The sequence below is a fragment of the Artibeus jamaicensis genome, unplaced genomic scaffold (assembly GCF_021234435.1).
Source record: "Artibeus jamaicensis isolate MK-2021 breed Jamaican fruit bat unplaced genomic scaffold, CSHL_Jam_final scaffold_614, whole genome shotgun sequence".
NCBI classification, from domain to species: Eukaryota; Metazoa; Chordata; class Mammalia; order Chiroptera; family Phyllostomidae; genus Artibeus; species Artibeus jamaicensis.
Genome location: NW_026522050.1, coordinates 3,795,899 through 3,811,592, shown reverse-complemented (window position 1 = coordinate 3,811,592; position 15,694 = coordinate 3,795,899). Strand labels below are relative to the sequence as shown.

Below are 15,694 nucleotides of genomic sequence, written 5' to 3'. Positions count from 1 at the left end.
CGGGAGGTATGTGGCTGGCGTCACACATGTCCTCGTGGCCTGGACCTGGCCATCGTCCCTTCAGACTCAATCTCCAGCCCATCCCTGGGCCCAGATGCCCGAGGCTACGTCCCAGCAGATGGGAAGTTTCATGAGCTGACCTGGAAGCTGGAGGTGGCACTGTTGGGGTCTCTCACAGCACCTCCCCTGTGGGAACCAGGTACTGCTGGCAAGCAGGGTGACTTCTCGTGTCCCAAATAGTCAGACCCAGTACAGGGTCACCTGGAAGGTGGACACAGCAGCCTGTGGCCCCCTCTCTGCCCTGGGAGTTCTCGGCACACATCGGCTGGGACCCGCTGCCGAGGGCCTTGTCTCCCTCCAATGTGCTCCCAGGGCCAAGCAACAAAGGAACCTCGGGGTCAGGGCGTGAGGCCCAGCCTGGGTGCTTTAGCCAGCAGTCCCCCAAGGCCCACAGCGGGGGGACTGTCACCAGGTCAGGACACAGGTCTGCTCAGCCCAGCCCGTTCCCTCCTGGTGGAGCCAGCCGTGGGCAGTCTCAGATGGCCCCGCCAGCAGGTCTCAGGAGCTCTGTTAATGTGACAGCCACCACGAATAAAGTCTCAGGGGCTGCCAGGGCCTGTGCAGACACAGTAGTCAGTCTTCCCTACAGCCTTCGGGGAGGGGGTGTCATCCCCACTTTGCAGAAGGGGACATGGGGCCCCTGGGCAGTGAGGACAGCCAGAGGAGGCTGGGGAAGCACTGGGCATGGTGGGACCACAAACGCCAAGGGTGCGAGGACTCTTATGACAGGAGAGGAGCCCCCTCAGCAGGACTCGGGGGGCTTCAGGGCACAGCCGAACACGGCTGCTCGGGAGGAGAGGGCGGGTGCGGGTGCTGAAGGGCCTGCAAGGCCCCCCCCCACAGGGGCTCTCGGCCAAGAAGGGGCAGGGAGGGCAGCAAGGAATCAGCAAGTTCACTGTAGGACAGCGTGCCGGGGGGCTACAGTGGAGTGAGGGGTTCGAGGGTCCTGGAAGCAGGCAGCCTGTTCAGCCTGAGAAAGGTGAGGTGCCTGGGGGCACTCAGGAGGGTTTCGAAGAGAAGGGGACTTTAGGGAGGTCTGAAAAGACGAGTAGGTTTTTTGCTTGGCAGAGGAGCTGGGGTGAAGGAAGCACAGAACCTTTCAAAGAGGTGAATTTAGGGCGCACAAGTATGCGGGAGGTGGGGCAGTGTGAGAAGGAGCCGGAGCGCCTCTCCAGTCGGAAGGAGCCTGCTGGCTGAGGGCGGGATCTGTGCTGGAATCCATCCCCACAGGCTGGGCGTGTTTTCCTGCCCCAGGACTCAGAGAGGGCAAGGCCCCTGCGCAGCGCGGTACAGCCTGCCTGCTGGCGACTGAGGCCCTTAGCCACTGCCCGAGGGGCTTGGACTCTACCCTGCAGGCCACAGGGAGCCCTGGAAGGTTTTTAAAGTGGGGAAGAGCATGTGCATTTTTAAGAAGACTTTTGTGTCTTTAGAAAAAGGAGCTCTCAGGATGGTTAATACTTAGTGCAGAGACCTGAATCACCTTCAGGGAAATTGGGCTTTGTGGGTGGGAAAGAGAGGGGCTCCCTAGGGCCGCTCGAGTCACCCCATTCTTCGAGGGGCCTCTGGTACCTTACTCATACTTGCCTGGGCTAGGGGCTCAGGCAGCGGTACGGGGAGCCCCCCACTGGAGGGGGCGCTGTGCAGCCATGGAAGTGCCACTGGCTGGGGTTGGGCGGGGAGGCCGTGGGCTGTTGGAGGGCACTGTCCCTGCACCCCAGGGAGAAGGGCCAGACGGTCCGCGGCAGCCCCAGACCAGGAAGCAGCCTCTGCCCTCCCCCTCCAGATGAAATCACATCTCCAGCAGGGGAACAGGCCCCCATTGTGAGGAGCTGGGGTCTCAGAGAAAGGACATCTTTCAGGCCCTTAAAAACAGCAGCCCTGAGATTTATGAATCGGCATGGACTGGGTCGGCCCAGCCTCCGCCCAGCAGCAGCACAGGCCCCGCCAGCCTTGCCCCAGACCCCAGCCTGTCGGTGACCAGCTGGAGAATCTGCTGGCCTGGTCGGGAGAGGAGCAGGGTCCACACACTCCCCCTCTGCCTCAGCCACCCCCCCCAGCCCCACTAACACCCTGGGACCAGCACTGCCATTTCCCAGCGCGGCGAGGGCATCTGTGGACGGCCTCCCATGTGGTTCTCACCCGGACTTTTGGCAGGTGGGGTAATCGACCGAAGAGGAAACTGAGGCACCACCAGTAAGTCACGTGTCAGCGGGCGGTGGAGCCTGACCCCCAGTGCTGTGCCCGGGACTCTGCAGCGGTGGGCCAGTCCCGGGCACAGGGCAGAGGGAGCAGGGCGTGGTCCCCAGACCAGCGACGGGACACTCACCGGGCTCCACATGACCTTGTGGGCAGTGGCACTGGCCACAGCTGCCGGCCTCAGGCTCGGGGGCAGAGGCTGCCACCAGCTACATCACCCCAGTACCTAACGGACCTTCAGCCACCTCCACAGGGCCAGGGGCCAGGGGCCAGGCCAGCCCTACTGCCCCCACCCGAGAGCAGGGAGGGCAGGGCCGTGTGCCTGAGCGGGGCTGCCTGTGCATTCAAAGGGGATGTGGGAATGGTGTGTGCGAGTCTAAGGAGCATTCTAGACTCCAAGGTCGGGGTGAGAGGCCATTGAGAAGGCCCCTCCAAACCCCCAGGACACACCTAAGGACAGGATGTTCTGGGCTGCTGGCAGGGGCAGGGTCCTCGCCCACCACCCGCCAGCACCTGCCACCAGAGGGCTGGTGCTCCACCCACACCGGGCCTGACTAGAGCAGGAGGCGGGGCTGTGACACCTGTGCTGGGGCTGGGCCTCTCAGTCATTCCTTTTGAATGAGGGGGCCCCTGGGCCCAACCCCACACCCCACCTTACCCTCCAGGGGCCCTCTGGAGACCAGGAGGGGCTGTGGAGACCTGGTGGCCAATCCCCAGCTGCTGGCGGCTCTCTCCTGCAGTGCCCCAGCCTCTCCAGCCCTGTCCTTTCTAACCGAAGCCTGTGCTGCTGCTGTGCTGTCAGCCACCTGTCACAGACACGCCCCTGCAGCCCCAGGCCCCAGGCCCCAGACCCCACCCCGGCCACCACAGCACACGGCTTGGGGCTCTCCATCCTTCTCCCTGCTTCCCAGAATCCGGGCTCGGACTCCTCCTTGTAGAGAGTGGGATGATGTCACTTCCTGAGGGTGGGGGGAGGAGTAGGCACGACCCCGGCAGACTAGCCCGCCAGCCTGCCTGCCAGGCAGCAGCAGCAGCAGCTAGATGAAGTGGCTGCAGCCGGGAGAGGGAGATGGAGACCAGCCGGGCCGGATGTGCTGGCGGCCCCACGCCCCTGGCCCACCCTCAGGGCTGTGCCCAGCAGCTGGGGGAGACTTGCCTGCTTCCTTCCTGAGTGATGCCAGTCTCTGAGGACACTTGTTTTCCCTGGAGCCGTCACAGGGAATGGAGGACTTGTCACCAGCCCCTGGACCCTGTGCCATGTAAGCCCCTGCCAGCCTGGGGCAGCTGTCCACCAGCAGGGCCTCCAGCAGCAGGGTTAGTTACTCTGCAGGGCTGCCCTGGGGTCCCTCTCCGGGGGCCCCTGGACCAGCCCACTGTGGGAGCCCCTTAGCCTGCTCCTCGACCTTGTTCCCCCAGCTCTAGGGATCAGGGCCCGGTTCCTGGGCACTCGTCCGTGCCCGGGCTTCCCCTGGCTAATTTGAACTCTGTAACTTCAGGGAGTTGGACGCTGGGCAGTAAAGGCTGCTTGCTTGGCTCAGGGTGGGCACAGGAGGTGTGGTTTCGGGGGGGCAGTGTTACCATGCAGGGCTCACCCTGGGCCAAGCAGAGGCCCTGGGGGCCTCAGACATGCTCTTGTCCCTGCATCTCAACCATGTCTTTTCCTACCGAGTGGCGTGGCTGAGGCTGGGGATTCTGCCTGGTAGGTACAAAACTAAGCCGCAGAGCATGCTTCTGGGGTTCTAGCAGAGTGAGAGACTGAAGACTTCCTCCAACAAACATTTACTGAGCACCTACTATGTGCCGGGCACTCCCACCTCCAGGCTTGCCGTCCCTCACCCCACCTGCCTCAAGGCCTTCAGCCTTCGACCTGCTCTGCCTCTCTCCTGCCGGGCACAGGCTCACACTTGACGTGGGAAGCCCCACCCACCGCAAGGACTGCAGGCGCTGGGCCAGGTTTCTTGTCCACAGGCAGTAATAGGGCTGGGGGCCTCCCTTGCTCTAACGCAGGGAAGGCAGCAGGGGAGCCCAGGCCTCCAGTGGAGTTGAACAGTTAGTTACTCTTGGGATAGCCCCAGGCACAGCTGACCCCAAGGGGAAAGAGCCAGTCTCAGGGGCCTGAGAGACCTCAGGAGTAGGGCGACGCCGGGGTCTGGCTGCTGAGGTCCACTGTGTGGGCATGGGGGGTGGCGAGGACGGAGGCGGGTCCTGCCCAAAGACCGGTTCACACTGCCCGGGGCCTGGAGGCCTGTGGGCCGTGGGGGCTGGGAGAGATGCCTGTGCTGTGGAGGGAGCCTGGCTAGAGCGCGGTGGCCCAGGCGCCTCGGCGTCCCGGCAGCCACAGGGTCCTCCGATGTCTTTCAGGAGGTGAGCGCCAGGCCCGCTGAGCCTCCGCTGAGCCGCCAGCCATGCCCGGGATCGTGGTGTTCCGGCGGCGCTGGTCTGTGGGCAGCGATGACCTCGTCCTGCCAGCCATCTTCCTCTTTCTCCTGCACACCACCTGGTGAGTCTTGGGACCACGCCACTGGCCTGGGTTTGAAGAGAAAGGGCTAGAAGGGGTCTTTCCAGCCGTCTGTCTGGATCCTGTCATGCTCCCAGCTCCCAAGTCCTATGTTTGAATCACACAACCCCTTAGGTGGCACCCACGCGGAGCCCAGGGACCCCACCTGACCCCCACCGGATGGAGCCCAGCCCTGGGTGGGGCTGCTGCTGTCTCCCATGGCTGGCAGCTGGGCTCCCCGCTCGGCTTCCCTGGCCCTGGATGCCAGTGGACAGTGGTTCTGCGCCCACTGAGTCCAGGCTGGGTGGGGTTGCAGGCGGAGTGCAGGCTGTGGCCCCTCTCACGTGCCGGTCCCCCCAGGTTTGTGATCCTGTCCGTGGTGCTCTTCGGCCTGGTGTACAACCCCCACGAGGCCTGCTCCCTCAACCTGGTGGACCACGGCCGCGGCTACCTGGGCATCTTGCTGAGCTGCATGATCGCCGAGATGGCCATCATCTGGCTGAGCATGCGCGGAGGCATCCTCTACACGGAGCCCCGCGAGTCCATGCAGTACGTGCTCTACGTGCGCCTGGGTAAGGGCCGCCCCCGAGGGTGGGGGCTGCTTCGGACCGACCCCCCCCCCCCCGCCTCCCTCCTCTGTGCTCCGTCACGCAGCCCACGTGCGTTGGGACCTGCGATGGCGTCCAGCAGACTCGCTGGGCCAAAGCTCTAGACCAGGGACGGGCAGACCTCGGCTGGAGGCCACGCCCAGCCCGCTGTCTGTTTTGTGAATAAAGTTTTATTGGGGCCCAGCCACACACACTCATGCACGTGCTCCTTGTCTCTGGCTGCGTTTGCAAGACCACAGCGGAGCCGTGACAGAGGATGTGACCTGCAGAGTCTGACATACTTACTCTCAGGCCTTTACCGAAAAAGTTCGCCGACCCTGTTCTAGGCTGTGTCTTCAGCTTCTTCGTGACCCTCCCCCCACCCGCCGTCCTGGGAAAAGCCCCCAGGGGCCTGCACCAGCTGGTTCCCCGAAGGGCCAGCCTCCGCCCTTCTCCTGGGCTTCTCCCTTGCAAACACTCCTCTCATGCTTCTCTGAACCGTGGTAACCCTTCCCTTACGTTAACTCTGGGAGGAGCTATTATTAGTCTCGTTTTACAAATGGGGGCCTCTGGGGCCCAGGGAGGTTAATCTGCTCCCTCAGGGCCACTCGGCTCCTGTGCAAGCATCAGAGCCGAGGTTCGAGCCCAGGCTGTCTGGCCCCGAAGTCTGGCCGTGTGGCCACACTGCGCTGCCTGGAGAGCTGGGCTTCCCAGGCTGCCTCAGTGCCCGCCCCCCAACCCTGCCTCAGTCCGGGCGGGGCTCAGGGCGCCTAGAGCAGCCGCTGTAGCGTCTCCTCCCCCCTCCCGCCTCAAGTGCCAGGGGCCTCTTTCTGGGTGAACAGCAGTCTCCCCAAGTGAGCACTCGCCCATCTAATTCCCACACAACGGTGTCTCACACAGACACTGTCACCCATTTCACAGATGAGGAAGTGGAGGCTCAGAGACACTAGGTAACTTGCCTAAGATTCTTCTGATTCCAGAGTTCATGGTTATAACCCTAAAATCCCAAAAGAACAGGGAAGTGCCTCTTCATCACCCTCCTTCCCAGTCTCCTCCTCTGGGAGTGTTGGGGCCGGAGGGCACACTGCAACGGGACGGAGTTGGGGGGCCACACCCCTGGGCCCTCTCCTCCACGAGGCCTCGGGGTGGGGAGCGGTGGGGGTCTGATGCGCCTGCTTCCAGGCTGGCTGCGGCCCTGCAGTAGGAGGGGCCAGACTGAGGTTCCGGGGCCCTTCCCCGTGGGCAGAGGGCGGCCATCCTGCAGCCAGGGCCCTGCTGTCCTCACAGCCATCCTGGTGATTGAGTTCATCTACGCCATCGTGGGCATCGTCTGGCTCACGCAGTACTACACCTCCTGCAACGACCTCACTGCCAAGAACGTCACCCTTGGTATGTCAGCCAGCCGTGGGGGTGGCAGTGACAGGGCAGGAGAGGAGCCCGAGTACCACCACAGGGAAGCGGTTTCTGGGAGGGTCTGTGGGTTCACCCACGTGGGACCCCAGTCTAGGGGAGCGGTAGCAGGCACAGAGCTGCCGGGGCAGCTCCCTCAGCATCTCGCTGGAAACCTAGAGTCGCCTGCCCTGTGCCAAGGGGGGGCCTTGGGGTCACAGCCCAGAAGGGGATGGCGACATGGCCAGAGCCCGGAGCCTTGTTGGGTGCCGGCAGCCATGGGGGGCAGGGAGCTGGTGAGCCAGGGAGGTGTCCCCAGCAGCCCCTCTTGCTTCCCATGCCGCCCCTGTAGGAATGGTCGTCTGCAACTGGGTGGTCATCCTCAGCGTCTGCATCACCGTCCTCTGCGTCTTCGATCCCACGGGCCGCACCTTCGTCAAGCTGAGAGCCACCAAGAGGAGGCAGCGCAACCTGCGGACCTACAACCTACGGTCAGTTGGCCGGGCAGGGGGCAGTCCCCTCGTGGGATTTGCTGGCAGGTGGGCAAGGCTGGCCCCAGGCCTCCCAAGCTGCAGTGCAACCTGTGTGAGCCATGGGCTTAGCCCAAGGCTTAGTCTATCCTCACCTCAGTCTCCTGGTCTGTAAAGTGGAATAATGGTAGTTCCTGCCTCATGCTGCTGCTTGGAGATTTAAAGTAGATAATACCTGCCAAGTGGTCAACACAGCGCTCCCCGTGGTTCGCACTCGGTGAATGGTGGCTGTTGCCCTCATCTTCCATGCCAGTAACCACGGCAGTGCTAGCAGAGGGCACGTGCAAGCCGAGCCAATCATGTATGTTAACTAACAGTATCTCCATGGGGTAGCTGTTACCATCATCCTCCCTGCAGATGAAGACACAGGGCCGAGGAGAGGCTATGTGACTGGCCTGAGGTGACTCAGCTGCTACGTGGTGGGGCTGGGACCAAGCCCAGGCAGGCAGGCTTGGGAGCCCATGCTCCTAACCACTGGCAGGGCTGCCTCCAGGGTTAAGGGGGCTAGAGGAGGTTAGCCAAGGAAGGCTTCTTGGAGGGGTAGGTTTTCCCCCGTGTTTTGAAGAATGGGGAAGGCTGAGCCATGGCAGAGAGAATGAGGGAGGGAACCCAGGGTCACAGCAGTTCTTATTTATTGAAAGGAAAAAAGAGGGGGTTTCCAGGATGGGCCGCAGTCAGCCCTGTTCATCAAGCCTGCGCTGAGAGGCCCTGCCCTTTCCAGCGCCAGCCCTCCCGCAGCCACGAGTCCAATTCTGCACAGGAGTTGGAACCCCAGGGAAGCCCCGGTCGTGTGGGTGGAGCACAGAACTGGTTCCACATCGGCAGGCAGCACGGGGCAGTGGGGGTCAGGAGCCCTCAGCCAGGGGGCGGGCTGCCCAGGCCCCTGTGCCTAGCAGGCACCTCCCCACTTCACCGTCCTGCCTCCACGTTCAGCTCCCCTCCGCCCTCCACGTCAGCTCCGTGCTGCAGCCAGAGCCACACCCAGGCCTGGGCTGGCCACCACCCAGCCCGGAATGCCAGTTCTCGGAGCCAAGGCTCCGGAGCCGTTTTTCCTCCCCCGGTGGCCGGCCACCACCCCTGTCCCACTTTGCTCACTCTGAGCACACACCCCCACCCGACCTAGTTTCTGAGCCCCTGGGGCCCTGGAAGAAAATCTCCCCTCCCTGACTCTGGGTAATTGCCTTTGGGACCCAGGGCAGCCAACGCCGTTGCAGCTCGGGGTTGGCGGTGGCTGTCGTTTTAATGGGAACGTCTTCATGCAACCTCTGGGCCCTGTGCAGGTGAGTGAGAGGCCTCAGAGCTCACAGGTCCTGTCTGGCTGCAGTTTCTGCAGCTCTCAGGTCAGGCTCAGGAGGGCTACCCAGGCCATGGCTCGCCTAGCTCGGCTACCTCTCAGGCTGTTCCCCACTCACCCTCCCTCTGCTCGGAAACCATCGGTTTTTCTAACTAGGACATTTGCAAGCCCACGGGCCCTTCATCCACTTCCCGGCTCAGGGATGCACACAAGGCCTGCTGTGCCTTGCTGACAGGTTAATTTAGTTTCTGGAAGTCGGGAAGCTGTCTGAGTCGACCCTTTCTCCTTCTAGTGTCCACTGGCGGGGGTTGGGAGATGGTTATGTCCAGCATTCTTCCCTGGGAGCCTTGACCTTGGGTCTTTGCAGGAGAGTCTGTCCTCCCTTCCCTTTAGTGAGTCCCGGGGCAGAGGGTTGTTGGTCTGTGAACTTTTTCTCTCTGGATTTAGTATGTCTCACCCTCCTGTCTTGGTCCCTGCAGCCTAACTTAATGCATTAGGTCAAACCTGTCACCGTCGCCATCTGCCCCCTGGTGGACACAAAGAATACTGCAGTGCAGTGTACAGTCAGCACTTCCATCAAGCTGGACACATAGCAGGAAATTTTCTTTGAACCTTTCAAAACCCATTAGGTTAGAGAGGGTTAAAAAAAAGTGATGCTCTGGGAGTCCGGCTTGGCCAGCATGCTTTCCCTTTCTCAAGCCTCAGGCAGGTGGGACATTGGTTTAGGAGGAGGCTGGCAGGTCCCAGAGACAGCATTTCCTGTGCACCCTTTCCTCCTATTCCTGTAGCCCTGGAAGGCCCCGTGGCTTCCCCTGGCCTTGTGGGACCAGGGTCAGGAGCAAGAAGTGGCCTTTGCCACAGAGAAGGGGCTGGGGAGGGGGGGCCAGGCCTGTCCCTTCTGATGGACGCTAAGTGCCTGCATGCGCTCAGGGCCGCCATGATCTCCCCTCCCGACCGCCGGGCGTCAGGCTCTGACAGGTTCCTCGGGAGGGCACATGTCACAGAGGCACACCAGCGCCTTCTCACTCGGTCTGGAAATGTCCATGTTCAATATGGGCCTGTCGTCGACATGCTGGAAACACACCAGCTTCCGAGCACCCAACTGAGGAAGGGTCCCCGCGGGGCCTGGCCCCCCCCCCACCATTCTGCCTTTGGGTGCAGACTCTTGGATACCCAGCTCCTAACCCGAACAGCCAGACCTGGGGAGCTGAGGGCGGGGGTGGGCATGGCCAGGGCCAGCCCTGCAGATGAAGGCTGGGGGAGCAGGTCCAAGCCTCAGTCAGCCCTATGGCTCCCCCACGTGCAGAGGGTGTGACCATCTGAAACCTTTCTGAGCGGGAGCAGCTCTGTGCGACAGGTTGGGCTGCCAGCTCCGCAGCCCCCCAGGCAGGCTGGTGTTCAGTCTGCAAAAGTTGGGCGCCCAGGCCATCGGCACACTGCCTTAGGCCAGCAGGAGTCCCCTCAGGGGCAGCCTGGTCACCAGCCACTCCACTTTGGCTGGGCCCAGACACCCTGAAGGAGTCCTTTGTGGGGTGCTAGGAACAGGCCACCCTGTTTTCATAATGACCGGGCGCCGGCTCTGCCGTCCAGCCCTGTGACCTCACACGTGCCAACTCCCCTCTTTGCAGGCACCGGTTAGAGGAGGGTCAGGCCACCAGCTGGTCGCGCCGGCTCAAAGTGTTCCTCTGCTGCACCCGGACCAAGGACTCGCAGTCAGTAAGTGCCAGGAGGCGGCATCCCGAGGGCTCGTGTCCTGCTGTCCAAGCCTCGGGAGCCTCAGCTCACAGGCAGAGCTGGGTGGGCCGGGCTGGGGGAAGGCAGCCGGGTTTGGAGCGGGAGCCAGGTGGCAGCCTGCACGGATACGTGTGAAACAGCTCCTGCGTGTGAAACAGCTGACCTCTCGCTTCGTCAAGGGAACAGAAATATTGGAAGGTCTTTCACTGACCACTCCCCACCTTGGAACTCAGAGTCTAGTTTAGAAGAGACACTCAAAAATTGGGGCAACTCAGAGACAAAGAAAAGCAGCGTCTCACCAGCTGCAGACCAGCTGGAAGCTTGCAAAGCGCTCAGTGCGGCCCTGGGCACGCAGTTGGCCTCTGCTCCCGGTGGTCCGAGGAACAATCGGTCTTGTCGGTGGCAGGGAGCTGCCGAAGGGGATGGGGAGGCAGGGCCCTCGGGGGCCTCAGGCAGAGCTCCCGGTGCTCATGGGGCGCTTGGAGATCATCTAGTCCAGCCCTTCCTTCTGCAGATTGGGCAGCTGAGACCCAGAGAGGTGGGTGTCCCATAGCTGGTTAGTGGCAAAGCCAGTGAGGGCAGGAGACTGCTCCTCTCTGAGCGTGGAAGCCACCAGAAGCCTCTAGTGGCTCTTTCCCACCAGCAGCCCCGGTGAGCTGTAGAGTGAATACTCGAGTATAAGAAAGGGCCCCCTCCAAGTTTCTTTGGTGGGTGGGAAACGACCCCACCGAGGGGTCAGAGGGGTCACGGCCCAAGGGTCTGGTTCACAGGCAGGCCATGTGGAGGGCAGGGAGCTGTCCCCTGCAGACGGGGGCCGGGCCTGCCAGGGCCCAAGAAGGGTAGACAGCAGAGTCAGGGCTGGTGTTGGAGTCTGGTGAGGAGGCGGAACACCACAGTGGGGCGAGGTGCAGGAGAAGGGGTCAGGCCCAGCCCAGAGCACATTTTCTTCCACCTTTGCCGTGTTCCTTAACAACTTGAATTGGATGCCAACATTTAAACATCAACTCCTGTGTGTTTGGATGGGGCAGCTGGGGCCTCTCGCAGGGCCGCACCGCTGGGGCCAAGCCGCAGCTGGCTCCTTTTGGCGTTTGGCGTCCGTTTGGCGTCCACTCCCTAGGTGTTTGAGTTCGCAATGCTTTGTTTTTCTTTCTGTGCAAGGGCCAGACACCAACCAGTGACACAGAACCAGTCACTCTAAGTTTTTTTCCCAGCACAGCCTCTCCAAACAGGCTAGGGGCAAGGCTCCAGACTGCAGCTTGGTGTGAGGCAGGGAGGACTCAGGGCCCACGGACCAGCAGGGCTGTCCCGAGGACAGGGTTTGCAGGGAAGCCAGAGGGGCCCCTGGCCCAGCCCTGCACCCTGCTCCAGGCACATGGTGGGGTCCCTAAGCCTGCAGCCCCGGGCAGGAGCTGGGAAGAAACTCAAAGGCGGGAGGAAGCAGGCAGGAGCTTAGTTTTGGCTTCTCTGCTAGAGAGAAAGGCCGGAGAAGAAACCAGCGGGCTGTGCAGGCCTTGATGCCTAGTGTGTGGGGAAAGAGCAGGAAATGGCTCCAGGTGGCATCTGTGCGTGCTAGACGGTGAGTGTCCTAGGAGCTCCGAGGACAGAGGAGGGCCGGGAGGTGGCGAGGGAGAAGGGTCAGGTCTGCGGGGCCCAGAGTGAGGCCCTCAGGCTCGCACTGCTGAGGGCTGCACGGGGTCGATGCCTCGAGGTGGCAGGGTGAACCTGCGCAGGGGCCCAAGCAGACACCCAGGCCTAGGAGATTCACTTCCGGTCTCTTATTCTCTCCTGCTGCCCCGCCCCTGTCCCTGCTTCCCTGGACCTCATAGGATGCCTACTCAGAAATCGCCTACCTCTTTGCTGAGTTTTTCCGGGACCTGGACATTGTGCCGTCCGATATCATCGCTGGCCTGGTACTGCTCCGGCAGCGACAACGGGCCAAGCGCAATGCCGTGCTGGACGAGGTGAGCGCCCCACACCGCCTCCCACCCAGGCCTCTCCCTGCCGCCCCTGCTGAAGCCGCTGCTCCCAGAGCCTGGGTTTACACATCTCTTGGGCCCTGGAAGTCACCTCTGATGCTCACGCCCTCTCTTCCCCAGCTCACTCCTGCAGCCAGCACTCATGGCTCTGGCTTGAGCCACCCCCCTCTGCCGGGCACATGTGGCTACTTCCCGGCCACACGTGACTCCACAAGGGACTTCTGAGCGTAGCGGCTAATGTATGATGCAGCTTGGGCTTTAGCCTGTGCCCTCACCTCTCGTCCCGCCCACCCCACACCCCACACCCCACAACACACCAGTCCCAGCTCTGGTCTCCCAGCATCTTCTGCAAAGCGCGTCCCCCCTAGCCTGGCCTGGGAATGTCCCCAGTGAAGGTTGGTGATGGCTCTTCGAGTAGAAGGGAAGCTACTAGCAATATGATGAGACCTAGCTTTTGGGAAACTGGCTGGGTCACAGAAGAGCTGGACACCACACAACCCTCTGGCCCCCAAGGCCCCCAGGAAGCAGGCAGAGCGCAGGGCGGGGCACCGAGGCCCCTTCCTCCGCGTGCAGCTGGCCTGGGGCAGCCACCTGCACACGCCTGTTTCACAGGCCAACAATGACATCTTGGCCTTCCTGTCTGGGATGCCGGTGACCAGGAACACCAAGTACCTCGACCTCAAGAACTCGGTGAGTCAGAAGCACCCCCACCCACCCTGTCTGGTCCCTCATCCCTCTCTCCCTCAGCTGGAATGACCCGAGCAAGCCCCCTGCTCCAGCCAGCCCCTCCTCTCGGCCACGCCCCTCCCTCCCAGAGCCCCCTCCTTGCCGGCTGTACAGAGGAACCCCCTGAATCTGCGTGGCTGTGCTGGATGTTTGGCCCTGGCCTCTCAGGACTATGAAGTGCTTCCTAGAGTGTGCTGCCGCTGTGATTGCTGTCACTGCTGTCATTGCTACCGTCACAAAAGGCAGTGGGACGCAGCACTTTGGGTTCCAACTTCCAGCCGCAGAGCCGCTTCTCCTGGGCCTCCAGCAGAAACTGGGGCAGTGAGTGCGTCTCAGGGAGAGGGGTGCTGTCCAGTGCCGGCTCTGCCTCGGGAGCGAACTGATGGGGTGTGCATCAGCTCCCAAGGTCACTGTGGCTTCAGGCGAGTCCCTGACCCCCCCCCACCACCACCATGCCTGTTCGCTTGCGCGTACCTGGTCCCGGGCACACCTTCCACTCAGCCGTGGTGGGGAGGAAGTCAGCCCTCCTGTGTCCAGTTTGCAGCGTGGTGCCGGCACACAGTGGTGCCTGTCAGGGTGCTGCTAGAAAGGCCCCCATCTACACCCCCTGGAAAAGCCGGTGTGCTCAGCCACGGAGGTGGCCGGGCAGGCAGCCGGGCAGGTGGCCGAGCCCCTGGGTGCTGACTCCCTGCCTGCCACGGGCAGAGGCTGCCACGCCCCAGCCTGCAGCCCGGAGCTCTGGCACTCAGAGAGGATAAAGACCTTCTCCAGCTCGTTCCTGAAGAGCAGACGAGTGGCCCGGGCTGGGTCCCACTGCTCTGGGCCCTGATTAAGGCTGTACCTCTTCCACGTCACAGGATGATTAATCACCCTCTTTAACTTGTACAAGGTGGCTAATGTCCTCCCAGCGAGGGAGTGCTCTGGTCCCTGGGGCACAGGGACACTGACCAGAGCTTCGCTTTGCTGGGACACCCTGGCCTTCGGCCTCCCTCCAGCCCTTCAGACTGGTAACCACAGGCCCTGGCCTCAGACACTGGGTTTCCAGCTGGCGCCTTTCCCCAGAGAGATCCGCATCTGCCCAGATTCCCCTTTCAAGCTGGTGACTTAGTGCATCGAGCCAGAGAGTCAGCGACTAGTGTGGCCACGTCCAGGGCCGGCCCGTGGCTCAAGGCCTGGACACCATTAGGCAGAGGGCCTGGACCTCAGTGCAGAGGTGGGGGAAGGGGCAGGATGACCACCCACCCCTCCCCTTCTCTTCCCTTATTGGGAAACTGGGCGAGGAAATCGATCCAGTGCTCCGAGTGTTTTTCTGTCCCCAATCGGTAATTCAGAGATTGGAGCAACAGGACAGGTCTCGGGAGGATGTGCGCCCTGGTTGCAGGGAGATAATTAGGGAAATGCAATTATCATTTGGAGGGGAGGTTCCTCCTGCAAGACAGGAGGGGGTCTGCAGCCCCTGGGGAGCTTATGGGCCCTGAGGCTGCAGGGGCCAAGGCCAGGAGGTGACCGCCCGCTGCCTCCTGTCTTCCAGCAAGAGATGCTCCGGTACAAGGAGGTCTGCTACTACATGCTGTTTGCGCTGGCCGCCTACGGCTGGCCCATGTACCTGATGCGGAAGCCTGCCTGTGGCCTCTGCCAGCTGGCCAGGTCCTGCTCGTGAGTACCGCCCCCCGCCCACTGGCCTGCAAATATGGAGGGGCTGAGGGCGAGAAGCTGGGCCCTCAGAGGGGGGCTCTCACCTCCCTAAGCAGGCTGCTTCCATGCCCTGGCCGGCCTCCCGGTGAGGCCTGTGCTGCTTGTCTCCACACCGCCTCCTGGGCCTCGGCCTCCCTGGTGCTGCAGTAGCCCTGGGTGGGGAAGGGCGCAGGGTCACGCAGCTCCAGGTTTGCACCTGGACTTTGGCACTCACCACCTCGGGCAGGCCTGCCTCCCTCTGCCGGCCTCAGTTTGTCTGTCAAGTGGGGATGGGGTGCACACCACCTGGAATGGGGTGAGAGGCTTAGATGAGCTGCTGCCCGCCTGGCACTGCTGGTTGCTGTCCTGTGCCTGACCCACTCAGCCACTCCCCTCTGTGCTCACCCCCCCTTCTCCTGCTCCAGTCCCGTGCTTTGCCTCTGCTGGTGGAGAGGCCCCTTCCACAAGGGCCTCTGGAAAGGCCCTTCAGTGGAAGGTGCTGCCCAGGAGCTGGTGTACCCTCAGCCCTGACCTGCCTGCGGTCGGGCACTGCCCTCAGTCGGCGGCCCGGCCTGGCTGGCTTCGACTTCCCCTAGTGGGTGAGGAGTGCGAAGCTCCAGGAGGGCCCTTCCCTGTGCCAGCTGTCCCTGCGGTCAGTCTGGGCCGGGCAGAAGGAGGACAGCTCCCTGGATCCCTGTTCTAGAAAGGCTGGCAGGCAGCGTCTGTCTGCGACACCCCTGCTCTCGGGACCTTGTTTTCATCAGCCCCCCAGCAAGGACAGAGCTCCCGAAACACCCTATGCCTCAGCCCTCGCACCGCTGGCGCGCCTCCTGGCATCCTGGGGAGTGCCCGCTGAGGCCGAGAGCTCCTCGAGATGAGCACCAGCCCGGGAGGCCCCTGACCCAGGCTCCGACAGGCCCTGCTCCGCTGTTCGGCGGCAGGGTGGGGACATCATTTGTATGGCAGTGTCTGTCCTGCCTGCCCACAGGCCGTCTCAGAAGCCAGGGAGCCCCTGGCAGACTGGGCGCGAG

At 62.7% G+C, this 15,694-nt stretch overlaps 1 protein-coding gene across 2 annotated transcripts in view; it reads left to right on the top strand.

Moving 5' to 3' along the window:
• Positions 1–15,694, top strand: part of DAGLA (diacylglycerol lipase alpha) — a 58,830-nt gene that overhangs the window by 30,764 nt on the left and 12,372 nt on the right. The window contains exons 1-9 of one of the 2 annotated variants that reach the window (XM_053659266.1): positions 3,395–3,515; positions 4,618–4,756; positions 5,114–5,325; positions 6,628–6,729; positions 7,082–7,220; positions 10,182–10,269; positions 12,114–12,248; positions 12,876–12,953; positions 14,521–14,645. In XM_053659266.1, the coding sequence (XP_053515241.1) occupies positions 4,662–4,756; positions 5,114–5,325; positions 6,628–6,729; positions 7,082–7,220; positions 10,182–10,269; positions 12,114–12,248; positions 12,876–12,953; positions 14,521–14,645 (974 nt within the window). In that variant the 5' untranslated portion in view covers positions 3,395–3,515; positions 4,618–4,661. Of the gene's footprint in view, positions 1–3,394; positions 3,516–4,617; positions 4,757–5,113; positions 5,326–6,627; positions 6,730–7,081; positions 7,221–10,181; positions 10,270–12,113; positions 12,249–12,875; positions 12,954–14,520; positions 14,646–15,694 lie in introns of those variants that run through there. The other variant, XM_053659267.1, reaches the window with a different exon arrangement.